This window comes from Poecilia latipinna, unplaced genomic scaffold, assembly GCF_001443285.1.
Source record: "Poecilia latipinna isolate Pla-1442-1.1 unplaced genomic scaffold, P_latipinna-1.0 Scaffold64, whole genome shotgun sequence".
NCBI classification, from domain to species: Eukaryota; Metazoa; Chordata; class Actinopteri; order Cyprinodontiformes; family Poeciliidae; genus Poecilia; species Poecilia latipinna.
Window position 1 is genome coordinate 539,054 of NW_015112680.1, and position 15,235 is coordinate 554,288.

General features: G+C 39.9%; 2 protein-coding genes across 5 annotated transcripts in view; one reads left to right on the forward strand and one right to left on the reverse strand.

The window, feature by feature from the left end:
* atf6 (activating transcription factor 6) overlaps nucleotides 1–6,558 on the reverse strand; it is a 35,852-nt gene extending 29,294 nt beyond the window's left edge. For both annotated transcript variants that reach the window (XM_015059108.1, XM_015059100.1), the window contains exons 1-6: nucleotides 6,343–6,558; nucleotides 4,643–4,719; nucleotides 4,373–4,448; nucleotides 3,457–3,554; nucleotides 2,636–2,759; nucleotides 1,386–1,595 (exon numbers count right to left, since the gene is read on the reverse strand). In XM_015059108.1, coding sequence (XP_014914594.1) covers nucleotides 1,386–1,595; nucleotides 2,636–2,759; nucleotides 3,457–3,554; nucleotides 4,373–4,448; nucleotides 4,643–4,719; nucleotides 6,343–6,442 — 685 coding nt within the window. In that variant the 5' untranslated portion in view covers nucleotides 6,443–6,558. The remainder of the gene's footprint in view (nucleotides 1–1,385; nucleotides 1,596–2,635; nucleotides 2,760–3,456; nucleotides 3,555–4,372; nucleotides 4,449–4,642; nucleotides 4,720–6,342) is intronic.
* Nucleotides 6,559–13,109: 6,551 nt separating this feature from the next.
* Nucleotides 13,110–15,235, forward strand: part of rxrgb (retinoid X receptor, gamma b) — a 28,801-nt gene continuing 26,675 nt past the window's right edge. The window contains exons 1-2 of one of the 3 annotated variants that reach the window (XM_015059120.1): nucleotides 13,110–13,283; nucleotides 14,899–15,009. In XM_015059120.1, the coding sequence (XP_014914606.1) occupies nucleotides 13,253–13,283; nucleotides 14,899–15,009 (142 nt within the window). In that variant the 5' untranslated portion in view covers nucleotides 13,110–13,252. The remainder of the gene's footprint in view (nucleotides 13,284–14,898; nucleotides 15,010–15,235) is intronic. The other 2 variants (XM_015059129.1, XM_015059144.1) reach the window with 2 other exon arrangements.

The following is a 15,235-nucleotide window of genomic DNA, read 5'->3' on the forward strand; positions in this document are numbered from 1 at the left end:
AAATTTTTTTTTTTAAATTTAAAAATTTAAAAAAAGAAAAAAGTTCAAAATCGCTTTTTTTTTTTTTTTTTTTTTTTTTTTTTAATGACATAAGTTGAATCAAGTTGCTGCTTTAAGAGCCTTAACCTACATCTGATACAGACCAAGTCTCTCAAAATCCCATCAGCCTCTGGCGTCCTACCCCTTTGCCTTCAACTGGGCTCTGTGTGTTTGAAGTACAGGTGGTGAAGATGTTTGGCAAACTGACCCGCGCCTTTAAACGTCCACATTCCAAACTGAGAGGCTCGTGAGTTATGCATTTGAACTCACACAAACACGGGCCCAAAAAGGGGAAAAAAAAAAGGACACAAAAACACAATAATATCTGGTGCTCACTAATGTTCTGTTACTCAGTGAGCCCTACACTTATGAGTACGAGGCTATGAAAGCAACTCTTACCCAAACAGAGCCAGCAATCATAATGTTCTATTCTGTCAGTGTTAATCAGGTGAAAGCACTTACTAGATTTGTAAACAAATCTGTAATTTGCCAGCAGAACGAAAGTTCACCATCTGTGAGAAGAATTTACAAGGCTGGAATAAAAAGAAAGCAATGAGTACATGTGTTTGCGCAGGAATAAACAAACTTTCTGTGGATCAGACTCAAAAGAGTCCATTACTTTTTTAGAGAAATGGCACTACCCAGGTAAAAAAAAAAAAAAAAATACAGACCAGATTTTCAAACAAACAGCCTGGATTCCCATCTTGTGACTCGATCTAGGTCAGGATGTCTCGTCCCTAAGCTCTTCACCGTATTGGTCAACACTAGGCAAACACGTCAGAAGTTCAAATGCATTTTAGCAAAGGTCAGCCACCCCACCCACTTGGGCTTCGTGCGGTCAGATAAGTATTTATTCTGGCTTTCATGGTGCTGATGTAAGACCCCAAATCAAGGCCAGCAAAAGACATAAAAAAATAAAATCCTTGATGACTTTAATGAAAACCACAAACATCAGCGGATATTTAGGACATTGCTCAACATGTTGGTATGTTTATGATTTTTACTTCCATGTTCATGTTGCCAATAAAATGTATGTCAGACTTAAACATTTTTGGTGTATTCGACTTACAAATCATATTTATTCACCGTTTTCCAATGAAGTAGGTGAGCTTCACTGATGAGGGAAAAACAACTGAGTTCACAGTGCCATCTGCTGGCTCCATCAAAAACAGCATTTTTATTTATTTATTTTTTTTCATCTGAATAAAATTAATTGGCAAAGGCAAACAATAAATACATTGATATCCCTAAAATACAACAAAATACAAGACCTGACCTTTTGGTAAGATGTCCTATATCAATGCAGAGCACAACAAAATAATATTTTATGCAGTGTGAGAACTGACCTGGTGGGGGCGCTGGTTGGATGCTGATTGGAGACGGCTTGACAACAGGCAGCACAGTGGTCTGGAGGGGCTGGATGATTATCGTCTTGGGCTGCAGTGGAGCTGCTGTTGCCGCCGGAGCCAAGGGCATGGCTGCAATCAGCGGTCTGGGCTGGATGGAGATCTGTGAGCCCATCTGAATTGGCCTCTTTGCAGGCTGAGCAGGTTTAGCTGTGGCATTTGAATATTTGAATTGCAAGGGTTGGGAGGGACAAGATATGGGGGGAGAAAAAAAATGGATTTAGCCCAGGCCAGGAAATTTGCATTTACAGTTGAAATATCTGGGGGGTTTTTAACTGTCAAAATGCTACCATGATTTTGTAATGACAATAACAAACAACCCTAGACGATGGTGGAATAACTGCTAAATGAAAAATGTTAGCACTAGAAGCTGCCTTACATGTTAAAACCTTCTGTTTCGGGATTACTGGAGCTCCCTGCTGCTTAGCTGATTTGGTCTTGTACTAAATGTATTATTCTTTTTGCCACCTGATAGTTATAAATCTTAGCAAACACCACTTGTGGAGTTGCTTCAGGTGGCACTTTTGTTCCGTATCCAAATAGCTCACATTGTTTTGATTATGTACAATTACATCTCTTAAATTATTCTAATAAAACAGCTTGATATTTATGGTGGTCAGAGTTTTCTCCGGCATAAGGTAGAAAAGGCAAGTGATAGTTTTTTTGGTTTAAAACCCCTTAACCGTCATGAGGATACCGCTTTCCTCATGGACCCATTGGCTTGCATGTAAGTGTTTTAAGGGTAACAGTTAAGGGGTTAAGAAGTGATGACAATTTTTTTTAAAATCTAGTTTTAGGCCTTGGAGGTAATGAATGGTCATGTCATATATCATCCATTCAGACACCCGTTTACGCAAACTGTCTTGGACCAGATCTAAACAAAGACCACATATACTTTCTATGACCTTAAATTCTGGAACAAAATCCCAGCAACCAGAGATGTGCAGAAACTATTGGCAATTTTAAATTAGGGCTTAAAACTATTGTTTACAGCAACCTACAGTTAAAAATAAAACTGTTTATGTCATTATGTCTTGGACATGTTTTGTTTTGATGAAGTAGTTTATATGTAGCTCAGCTTTTTCTATTATTCTTTCAATGTATTTATTGTTTTAATTTGGTCTGCTTCACCGTTTTCCTGTTAAGCACTTGGAATGACCTTGTGCATACAAGCCTTAAACGATCGCTACCTCTTGTCCATTGCGTGCTCCTCTTTGCAGCCTTCTTGGGTGGCGGAGAGACTTCAGAAAAGCCACTGGACTCGGACGAAACTGAAACTGGGGAAAGCTGTGACTGAGGGGACAGTGCCTCATCCTGAATGGAGAAATAGATACGACGTAAGATATCCGCGACATTTTGTCAACAATTATTTTTAAGTACAAGCCCTGAACAGACGTCTTCGAACAAACTGAGTGCAGCATCGACGACAGTAATTTTCTTCTACTGCTAAACATGCTTGACTCTTTGGATGTGACACAAGCAATAAAGTCAGTTCTAACTAATGCATCTCAAACTGGCGCATTAATAAAATATGAGTGGCTTTTCAAATTGTCCCAGCTGACATGTGCGTCCTTGAATTGTCAGGATAATTAGCAGACAAGTGTGTGCCGACTGTTGGACGAAAAAAAAAAAAAAAAAACTGTAACCCTTGCCCTTGTTTTGACAAACTGTGATAACATCTGCCCGCTAAATTATGCTAATGTGTCTGAAGTTGTCGGCACCTTTATTTTAATGAGCGGTTGGCCCACAGCTCATACAGACAGTTCGTTATTAATCTGACGAGGTGTTTACAGATTTTATTAATAAGTTTCTGAACTATTATTCCACCCATCAATTTTCAATCCACATCTGGAGGAAAACTAAATAATTCTCTTTGCTCCAAAGCGGATTCGGCGATGGTTGGGTATGGAAATGCTCGCAACCGAAACACTTGTGAAACAATTTGCATTGGAAATCCAAATTCAAATGCAGAAAGCTGGGGAAGGGCGAAGCTTTGAGGACAGATTCTTACATGTAAGGACGACGGAGACAAAGCTTCCACCGAAGCAGGAGAGGGGACGGAGCTCAGCGTGTGGGAAGGAGACAGTGAGTCCCCACTCACCTCACCATCTGGATGCACAAAGACCCGAACACAAACAATCAAGCCATTAACATGGAAAATCATGCAGCACAGTCCCAAAAACTTACCTCAAACCGTAACGTCTCTCATGGCTGCACACAGTTATGATAACATGCAAATTCACTATTATATTATCAAAACACATTGCAATGACCACCCTCATTTTCTCTTTAAATGTTGCTTAGTAACAGAGTTCCCTTCACTTTTTGCAATCTTTGGCATCCTCGCCCCTTAAAGCTATAGAATCAAAGTCATCACCGAAACGGTCAGTCGTTGGAAACTCAAAAATTGGATCTTTGTTGAAAACTTATTGCACAATACCATCAAAAAAGTTGTAAATATAAATAATAACCAAGGACTGCAAAAATACTAGAGAAATATTTTGAATGTTGTTCCTATATCTGCTCATATCAAAGCCCTCAAAGAAAAGTTGAGATCAAAATTAAAAGGTTAGAGGATGGCAAAGGACAGATATAGAAGAATAGCCACAATACTCTGATCTGGGCAACCATGCACATATTGAAACATACCAATTGTTTCCTATTTTCACATTGCATACCATGCTATGCCATGAGAACAATAAAAATCAAAACAAAACTAACATCCTAAACAGAGTTAAACAACAAACTAAATCATGTGGAATTCAATATATTGTTAACAAAAACCCCTAAATATTTCTTTTTCCATCATAAAAAAAAATCTAACTCACAAATATGATTTCTAATTATATATATGTGGTAATAAATGTTGCATTAAAAAGGAAGCTAAAGACAAACAAAAAAAATAATGATCACTTCCGTGGCTGTACCTGTGCAGGTGCTGCTCGTGTCCACTTCATTCCAAGGAGGAATGTCGATATCAAAGTCCAGATGACCTTCATTTGCCTGAGAACCCAAAACAATTTTTTTTTTTTCTTTACAAAAAAAAAATAAATAACTTCACGGAGAAATATCTTTCAGTCAAATGTAAATTGCAAACATTTCTAAATCTAAACTGTTGCTCCCATGTCATAAAACCTGCGCTTACTTGACTAAGAGTGAAACACCGTCATCGCCAGATCAACTCTGAATATACTCACGTAGGCACCGCTTTCGAGGGCCTCGAGCAGCTGATCTGCATCCCCCAGGTCATTTAGTTCGTCGAACAGGCTGAGGTCTGTGTAACGATGAGGACACAGACATATGGGCCAGATCAGTTCACTAATAACAGTAATACAATCTATTGATATTGGTTGTAAGAGTGATGATTTTGACATGGCTTCCATAAGCAGATTACTAGTTTTCACAATAACACAACTTTTACACAATGTCGAATCAATCTGGAAAATAGGACAGAAATTGCACTGAAAAAGAACATGGTGATGTTTTAACATGACTAGATCAGTGTAAAGATTACGACATGCAGCAGAGGTTCTTTGAAGGCCATCATGTGTTTGACCACAGCATTGTATAGAAGATTAGTATTCACTGATACACTGCTAAGTTCTCTTAATGTGCACCGGCCTTCTCTCCTATCTATATGTTCATGTGTCTGATCCAGAGATGCTGATAAAACAACGAAATAGAGACGGCAGAAACTGTCGGGCAGAGAAAGGATCTGCCTGACAGAACACAATCAGAACAGCAGCAAGCTTCATAGACGAGAAGTTAATGAGATAGTCAACACGCAAAAGCCAGCATGTTCACTGTACCACTTGACATAATTTTTACGAATAAACAATAGCATCTTACACCATGACATTCTAATAGCGTTGTTGCATAATGTATTTGCATATTATGCAACAATGTTTTGCTACTAGATCCAAACAGTTCTCACTTTTCACAGCTCTCAGGGCTACCGGTAATCTGTCACAGGAATGCGTCTTCTTCAAGTCTGACGCCACAGTTGAAGTATATCTCTACAAAGATTCATTTGTCCTTGTGATTAAACTCTGATTCAGTTTCTACGACCTGCGCAAGTGGCATACTGTGTGCATAAGCAGCTCGTGAAAGTGGGAAATACAGTACGAAAATAAAAACTTTTAATTTACAAAAGTTAGGAAATATCTCAGCAGTGCCTCACAAGATTTACATAGGCACCTGACAGGTCTGCATGATAAATCTAAAGCTGCATCTTACCTAGATGTCAAACATATTAAAGCAATATATTTATATTTTAAACTACACGTGAATCTTGACTTGGCGTCCCTCTCCTGGTGACTTCATGCATCAATCTAGCCATTTATTTAACCAAAGTGAAAGCAAAGATACTATCAAATGTCAAAACTCGTGATCTGGACCTAAAATAAGCCTTGAATACTTAAAGTTTGAATAACTTGTTAAATTTTAGTGGCTAATTGTAACCATTGTATGGTGTAAATGTTTACGTATGTTTCATATGTATATGAAAACAGATATAAACATTTAAAGATAAACTTGAAGCAAACAAAATCACAGTAGCTAAGCTGATTTAAGGGTGTTTGTAACAGTCAATCGGTTTATTTCACTTTAAAAAAAGAAACTGTTTCATTTCGTGTCTTCTCCATTATTTACATAAAAACCGATAATGTTACGTCACCTCAGCATCCATAGCCCGCTAATGCTAACTGGCTAGCCGAAAGTTGAAAACCACACCAACAAACGTTACAACATCAACCTCAAACTTACGTAGAGGCCATTCTAAAACAACAAATCGCCATAGATGATATATATTTAGATGTTTTATTGAAATAAATCGCTAAACAGTGTCTACGAACAGCTTCCTTGTGTGGGTGTTTCTAGAAAGAATCAGATGTCTTACCCCACTCTCCTCCCTGATCGATAGGGAACATGCCCGTTTCGCTATCCATCACTGGGTTTTGTTGACAATTTCCGAAGTTTAACTTTAAGTCGGATGACATCTCCCTTTGAATTCATTAGTGACTTATCGCTCAAACGGAAACCAACAGAGATCAAGCGCAGACTCACATCACTGTCAAGTTAAATACACGTCTGTCTTTGCCGTAAGTTCTACGGATGCCGTTGAGGGACCAGTGTGTTGCATACGACTCCGTTGTGCAGGCCTGCGCTACCTATCTTAGCCACCAGGATGCGCTATAATATTAGTAAAGAGGAATTACGCGTTTTCCCCCCAGGTTGTGAAAGATGTGAGCACATGACCTTCGTGTACGAAAAGTATACAAAGTCTTTTACAGCTTGAAAATGAAATTCTGAGTAATTTAAAGAAGGTTAAAAACATTCATCAGGGATAGTAGTTTTTAGAAGGTCCAAAATTGCTATTATCCCACAAATAAATTGATCATTCCATATCATTTGCATGTATAAATTCAATTAATATTAAATTACGCATGCAAGGTCTTTTAAATGCATGTAATGTGTTATTTAATTTTGTGTGGTGAGACAGAACATTAGCCCATAGTAAATAATTTATAATTAATTAAGTGAAATTAAATCCACATTCTTAGCTGAAGTATAACCACATGACTATGTGCACTAGCTGATGTTACAGAATCGGCTAGTGGACATAGTCATGTACTTAATTGACAGCTCCTGGCATAACAGAAACATAAAAAAAAAAAAGCTTTTTGACATTTGGCTAGTTTTTAAGGAGCGCAATATACATTCTCAACTCAATCCACAAATGCATTTTCCTTACAAATTTGGCTCTATTTAAGGGGAAAACAATCAGGCTTTCCAACTGCAAAATTTTCTGCCAAGAGGGCTCTTACAACAAAGATCAATACCAACCCCAATAGCTTAATTATAGCAATCTCTGAATTCAAAACAATATGCAACTCTTCATGAAGACTGCGTTTTGTTTTTTGTTTTTTTTACTGCAGTTTGTTTGATTTTAGATAGCGTAACCAGTAGCATAAACATATTGACCAAGCTCATATATATTTTAGTAATAAGAACAACTATAAACAGCCAATCGTGGCATAAAATTGATTAAAATAATAAATATGCTGGCCAGCCTTTTAATTCAACTAAAAGTTTAGAAAAGCATTTTAAATGTACGGTTTTGTCTTTCTACATTGCAAAATTGAGTTGTTTTATTTTTTCTGCATGAATAAATCCCAGTCTACACTGTCTTCCTTCTGAAAAGGCAGTGTTTAAATCTTACTGGAGTGTTTGTGTGGTCAAGAACTTGCTCTTCTGACTGATATGAGCATTCGGGCATTGCGAAGGCCTTGGGTCGTTCGCACACTGATGACTCATAGGCGCCACACTCACATGCCAATCATGTAAGAGTGTCAGACTCGTGCAAATCAAAGAGCAAATAAATGCTAAAGTCAGGTCAAATTTCCAGCTTGACTGTGAACTGATGTTAAACCACCTAAAGGGTTGTCACCATTCTGGGGCCGTGTCAGAAGGATTGGATAGATTCTTCTACGGGGCTAAACTGCTGCTGACGTCTCAGTCCTGGTGTGAATTCTACTTTAGTGTCACGACAGCGAGTCCAAGCATCTGGGTTTTAATCGGAAACATTTCGAACAGGCCTTTCTGCGATGCCACAACATATCAAATGAGTCAGAAGTGTTTTTAATACGTAAAACATAAACATAAGAAATAAAAGCTTCTAAAGATACTAACTGGTGAAAAGCACAATGTTGAGAAACATATCCGATTTCTGTTACGGCTAAATATGTTTTAGTAATAATAATTTAAAAAAAACCTAATTTACATATCCTATATGTTCTTTCACTCATTGATTTTGAAAGCTTGGATGATCCTAGCAGAGCAGAGACATTAGAGACATGGTGTGTTAAAAACCAGCAGCAGGTGTACACTGGGCCTAATCCCTCATGGGCATTTCAGGCTATAGAGAGATTAACCTGAGGTGGTCCGGTTCAGCTCCTTTTAAAAAGAACAAGCCCCTAGTCTGTCTTAACTTATTACAGCAAGGTGACGACTAATGTGAAGGTCAACCATCTGGCAGAGGTCTGCAATCAACCTGCAGTCTTACCTAAAACCGAGTCATCTGTTTTTTAATCTAGTAAACCTATATAATTAATATATGGTGGTGACCAGTTCACAGATGAGCATGAACAATGCTTAAGTGTTCTGACAATATCCATGTCGTCTCATAATAAAGACCCTGTGTTTACTGTGTGATGTCTGGTAATCACAATGTATGATTGGAGCAGAGTATTAAATGGATGCCGCCTTTGGTCTGCACCAGCCGAGGCTCATCATATTGATTGTTTAAAGCTTCTAACCCAGAGCTATAGAGAGCAGATTAACAGGTTAACCTGATAGCATGGCTCAACGGTTAATGGAACATCTGAGGAAAATGGATTAAGGCTTTTTGGTCACGTTGTTACAGAATCGGCTTTGAGTGTGCGTCCTTTTTTTTTTTTCGTCTGAAACACATAAATGAAGAGGCATTTGCATTCAGTAACAATTCAGTCTAAAGGTCTTACAATGAAATCATAATTCAAGTTGAAGAACTGTAAAAGCACTACTTTTAATTGTGGTTTTCAACACATTTTCACACAGTTTGGCAATTATTGTTATTTTGCTTTATACTGAGTGAGACGATGTAGTCAAAACTGACTATTTAGAGGCTGAAACAGTCCGTATGAAATAAGTCAAACTGTGAGATTTGTGAACTTTTTCATATTTCTTCACATTGCAACCACTGATTCAACATGCTGAATAACCATATTTCGCTGTAATTACAGCTGCAAGTCTGATCTTCACCAGCTTTGCACATCTAGGAATTGAACTTTTTATCCATTCTTCTTTGTAAATTAGCTCAACTTTGATTAGATTCTGAGCATCTGTGAACAGCAATATTCAAGTCTCATTTTCTCAACCGGATTTAGGTCCAGATTTTCACTGTGCAACTCTAGCAAATAAATATGTTCTCATATGAACCTGGATGTATGATTAGAGTTATTTTGCTGCTAGAAATGTCTACATCCCTCCATGTCAAGCTTTTTGCAATCTCTACAAGGTTCTCTTGGACTGACCTGTATTTAATGCAATCCATTTTAATGATCAGGTTTGACCAGCTATTCTGTTGCTGTTGAAGAAAAGCGTCAGGATGATGCAATGTGCCACACAGAGAACTTTGAATGAAGCCCAAAGAGTTAAATTTTTTTCCAGAGCAGTTTCATTCACATATTTGCTCTGTCGTTACACCACTTGTAACAAGCTGCAAACAGAACATGTTAAGACATTAAACAATGGTTTTCTTTTGGTCTGTAGAGGCCAGGTTTGTGGAGTGAATGATTCATGGTTGTCTTCCACCTGAGTGGAGGATGTCTGCAACTCCTCCAGAGTTACCATGGACCTCTGTATTTTTATGCTCTGTGCTTTCCTTGAACAGCCTCTCAGTTTAGCTGGATATGGCACAACAGTAGGTTTGCTGTTGCAACATATTCTTTGCATGTTTCATGACGGATTGAACCACACTCTGTTTTATAACTCATCTCTGCTTCTCCGCAACTTAATCGCTAATCAGTCTGTTATTTGTCTTGTCATCGTAATGCTGTTTTTGTTATTGTCTTCTAGCTAACCTGAGTCCTTTGCACAACAGATACTTTTATTATGAGATGAAATGACATAATTATTGACTCTGTTTAGAATTTACTTCATTATTTTTCTTCAACAACATCACAGTTATACACTATGTTGTCTTTTTTTGTTTGTTTGTTTGTTTTCAAAAAATCTCAAGAGGTTTGAAGCTGGAACGTGATAAAAATGTGAAATAAAAAAAAAGGTTTTGCAAAGTACTCTAGAAGCCGCTGCGCTGTCGGGAGGTACGAATAAACGGTCCCAACCACGATTTCAACCGCCGTGTGTGTCAGATTCCTGTCTCGTTTCCTTCCGACAAAAACCCTAAAGAACACACAACGCAGAGTCCAGGGAACAGCGAGGACTCATCTCGCACGGACAGGATTACATATACAATTTGGAAAATCCAAACACTAAATATGAATCCATCCTTATTTGCAAATTGATTTATTTTTTATCATGCACTTTTTTCTGAATTTATAAATAAACGTCCTATAGTTTAAAATCAAAGACTGCAGAAGCTCCTGCTTGTACGACTCTTTCTTCTTTGGAGTCAATCTAAACTACCTTCAGATATGTTTCTGTGGCCGGTTGTCTGCTTCAAACCGTTTTGCGGCTTATACATTCACAAATTACATTAATGTCTCACAGCTTTCACAGGCTGTGAACAATGCAAAACAAAAGCACCGTGCTGGTCTCGGAACAATGTAAAGCCAATTATGAGCAGAAGAGGAGAAACAAAGACTTGATGTTTTCAATCAAGCAACAAACAGCCTTTAATTTTTGAAAAGAGGAGAAAGGCTGCATGCAACTTTCGTTTATTTTTTTCAATAAATCGTTTCCTTTGCTAAAGGACAAAGACTACTTTTGTGGAATGACTCAGTATCTTTGACATTTGCGCTCGTGTTTCGAGACAAAACTGGCTGGTATTGCTTAGTTTTCCAACATGTGTTCAAAACCAAAAGGAATTTCTTGGCTTAACACAAACCTAGCTGTGAAAAGGAGAAAAAGAGATGAAAGACAAAGATACTTTTAAGCAAAGACAAACCACTTGGCTAAAAGGGAGCTTGAGTCACATTTCATCTTTTGTGTGCCAGATTGATGGCCTGCGAGATGGATGATGTTCTGTAGTGATGTGTGGCATTGTCTTATCCTCGGCACGCACAAAGAGTCCGAACACTTATCATCTCGGGCTTATGTATGAGAGAGAGGGACAAGGAGGGGTGGAGGGTGGGGGTGGCTGAAGAGAGTCCAGGAAAAGCGGGGGGTGGCAGAGCTCCCTCTGATAAAGCTTGATGGAGACGGGCTACTGACAAGAGGAGGCAGATGGAGAGAGTCATCTCCCATGACAACGCCTGCAAGTAACAGCCAAAAAGATGGGGGGAATGGTCAAACTGGGATGGACCACCTTCATATTTTGTGTTGGTGTTTTGGTGAATGAATGCTAAAACTTGTGTCCTAAGATGATTTTTTTTTTAATGGTGACTGAATGTGATGATTTGTTGCAAAGATTTTTTATTTTATTTTTTTTTTACTTTTTTTTTGCTGGCCTGTTTTGTCTGCACTGTGACTTCTAAACAGGTGGCCTATAGGTTTGTTGAACTCAGTTTAAGATTAGTCTTTAGGACATTGTTTGGTGGGAATGGGCCTGTGAATACAAAGGGATTAGTGAACAGGGTTGCTTCACTCACTGTGAGTTTGTATTTGTGTAAAGGAGAGGGGGTGGGGGGGCAATCTGAAGTTGATGGATGGATTGATAAGCAAAATAAAACATTAACTGTGGTTATTCAAAAAAAATGCACTTCTCATTTAAATATACAAACAGAAAAAAATAAAAGGTATACAAACAAGTTGTACTTAAGTCCTAAAAGTGGGCAAAAATTAAGAAATAAAACAATAAAGAATTCTATGTGAAATGTTAACGTTTCCAGGAGGAATGTGTGAGTCTTTACTCCTTCCCACGTCCCTCTCCTTATGCACAGCAGTTTAAAGAAAGCAACCAAAATCATCTCAATGCCTTGAACCATGTGCCACCATTAGGGACACACAAAGGGAGATCTGACAAATGACCATTTTAATGCCCCCCTCTTTGACTTTAATGAATTTATACGTTATCTGGCCCTAATGGAGGCTGCGGTGGAGGGGCTGGCGCGATGCCATAACAAATGAAAAGCTCTGATTAGTGTAGAATGAGGCGAGAGAAAAAAACGCTATTCATCTTGGTTAGCATCCTCCTGTGCGCCTTTATGGGTCGCTGTTACAAGGACGGCGGTGGAGCCGGGGGTGCTCGCCCCATTAGCGGGGCAGGCCGATAAAGGGGGTCCGCTGAGTGGTCAGCCGGGGCCGGGGCGTTGACGGAGCGTCTGGCCGCTCCGCGGTTCAAGACTGTGAATACCTCAGCGCGGCTTGACTCCTGAATAACCTTCTGAGGTACCAGGAGCTTCACCCCTGCATGACCCCGCACTCTGAACAGGGGTGTGTGAGGAAGGGGTGGGGGGCTGCGGGGGGGTATCCAGACCAGGACTCACATTAACAATTAGGTAAACACAGGAGGAATCCCCTCTTAGGGAAAGACTGCAGGAGATTAAAAACAATGCTTTGCATTGAAAAAAAAATAAATCGCACGATTAATTATGCGTTGCTCCGTGTGCAATTTATTTGAAATAGACTTGCATTGCGCATCGATGAGTTCACATTAGGAAAGCCTATGGCTCAGAACAAGCAACAGCATAGCTTATACTTTAGCTAAAGCAGGCTAATCAATGTATTAGTCGGCGACATCAATGTAAAATCGTCGCCACGGTGTTGTTGGTACTGAATCTGAATCACAGCTGTTGCTTTAAAATGGGGGTTTCCTGCATTATTAATACACCTACGGAGACAGTCTATCGAAATGAGCATTTAGTTGTTAAAAAAAAAAAAAAAGTATTGCAACACATTGTCAGAGATGGTGAAATATTTCATCATGACCCGTGCTGGAGCTCCATATCGACCACTGCTGTCATTGGGAGAAGCCCTGTTCTGCCGCGCCCCCCTCCCTGGCTGGGCCCCCGCGCTGAGCTGAGCCGCCTTGCAGAGTTCAGTCGGGCTGGGAGAGAGAAAGAGAGAGAGAGAGAGAGAGAGAGAGGAATGCACTGGGATGCGGAGCGGCAACCACTGTAGGAAACCGACGCAACAACTCGCTCACTATGGACAGCAATGATCCATATTTACACCTCAGTAAGTAAAGCCTTGCGCTTTCGTCTGTGTTCCTCTCGACTCGGCTTGTTGCTTTGCGTTTTGTTTTGACTCGAGAGAATCGCTTCATGGCGTCTCCTCCGTACCGTCTGTCCAGCGAAACTGTTCGCGGACTTTAATCACCGAGTCCTGCCTGCGAACGTTAGACTAAGCTGTTGAACAGTAGTTGCAACGCCGCAGAATCCAGAGTTGTTGCCATTGCATAAAGTCAGGTGATCATGCTTGCGCCCGGTCTGGCAAGGTCAGAGGTTGGCACTTTAATTGCGCTTATGTAATTTATGGCGCTTGTCGCGCGTCTCTTGCTAAACTGTTTGAGACAGAAACACAATTTATTGGTCTGGAACGGTGGTTTGGGTCCGAAGAGGACTGCGTGCAACTGCGCGGAGGAATGTCGGCTTTCTGCAGATAAACAAACTTGGGAGTCCCTTTGAGGTAGCGGAGAGGAGCGTGCGTGCTGGACGCGCCCTGGCCAGCGCTGTGGGCTGAGGGAGCCTCTCCGGAAAACACTGTGATGTTATTTTTTTTTTTTTTTTTGCACAGTAAAGCAGCTCTCGGGGTCACCCTTTCTGACTTTGCCCTTGAACCAGCTGATGGCTTTCTCCCGTTATCCCTCGGCGACCACTTAGGCGATCAGTTTGCAACATGTGGAGTTAGTTATGGCCTACTTTGCTGAGCTCTCCCTGAACAAGATGATTGTCTTTACTGTTAAACTCCGATCTTTAATAAACGATTATTGAATCTGACTGAGTCGCCACATGCATCAGCTATCATGTGATGTTTGTTTAAACCCAGAAGTGCAGCAGTGGAAAAACAACAAGAAGAAACAAGATGATAGTAAAGCATGCAGTTAAATAAGTAGAAGTTGTATAAGAAGATGAAGAGTTTTAATTTTGTCAGGTTGCAACTACAAACATATATATATATATATTTAGATATTATCAAGAAGACGAAGATGAAATAGTCTATAAATTGTGAAAGGAATTGTGTTTGTGAGTTGCTATAACCTTTCAATGACAGCGGGGGAGTCTTTGGGAGGGCATGTCTCCACCATCTATCTGTTTACCTGTATTGAGCTGCATTTATTCTACAATTTAAACGTCCCCATGGTACCATCACCGTGCTTCTCCATGGAGATGATGTGATCTGCAGCGTTAGCATTCTGCACGTAGGCCGAAAAGTTTCCACCTCATTCGACCAGAGCCCCTTGTTGATGTTGATACTACGTGGCTTGTGGCAATCTGCTGGACTTCTTGTAAATTTCTATCAACAACCACTTTGTTCTTGCCACTCTTCCACAAGGACCTGATTTGTGTAGTGCTTGACTGAGGGTTTCCCTGTTGACAGATTATCTCTTCTGAGCTGTGGATCTTTTTAGCTCCTACCGTGTTCTCATGGGCCTCTTCGCTGCGTCCAATGGGTGCATTGGATAAAATCCCTTAAGATACATTGAAATTTGTGGTTGCAGCATGACAAAATGTGAAAAGGTTCTGAGGTTACATGCTTTTTTTTTTTTTTTAAAGCAACTGTAACTGCTGCTGTGTCCTGTTATCTCAGGACTACTTAGTGAGGCTGAAAATTGTTTCTGTAATGACGGCAGGTCCTTGGGGAATGGCAGAGACATGTGGATGGGAAAGCACGGAGAGAAGGAAACCCATGATACAGAAAGAACAGAGCAGACCCCCCTCAGGGGCTTCACTTATACGTTGTTGTAAGTTTCTGAGGAGTAAGTCCCAGGAGTCACGCACTTCAACTGTGTTTGGCTGCTCTACTTCAGATAGAGGTCCAATACATTTCTGTTTTCCCAGTTATGATTCTTCACCCAAAGGAAAATTTGTCAAGATTTGTCAATTCGGAGACTTAAATGCAGCTTTTCCCAGAAGAATTTGAATTGGAAAGTTCCCCAATCCCACAATAGTCCCAAACTGGGGTTATTT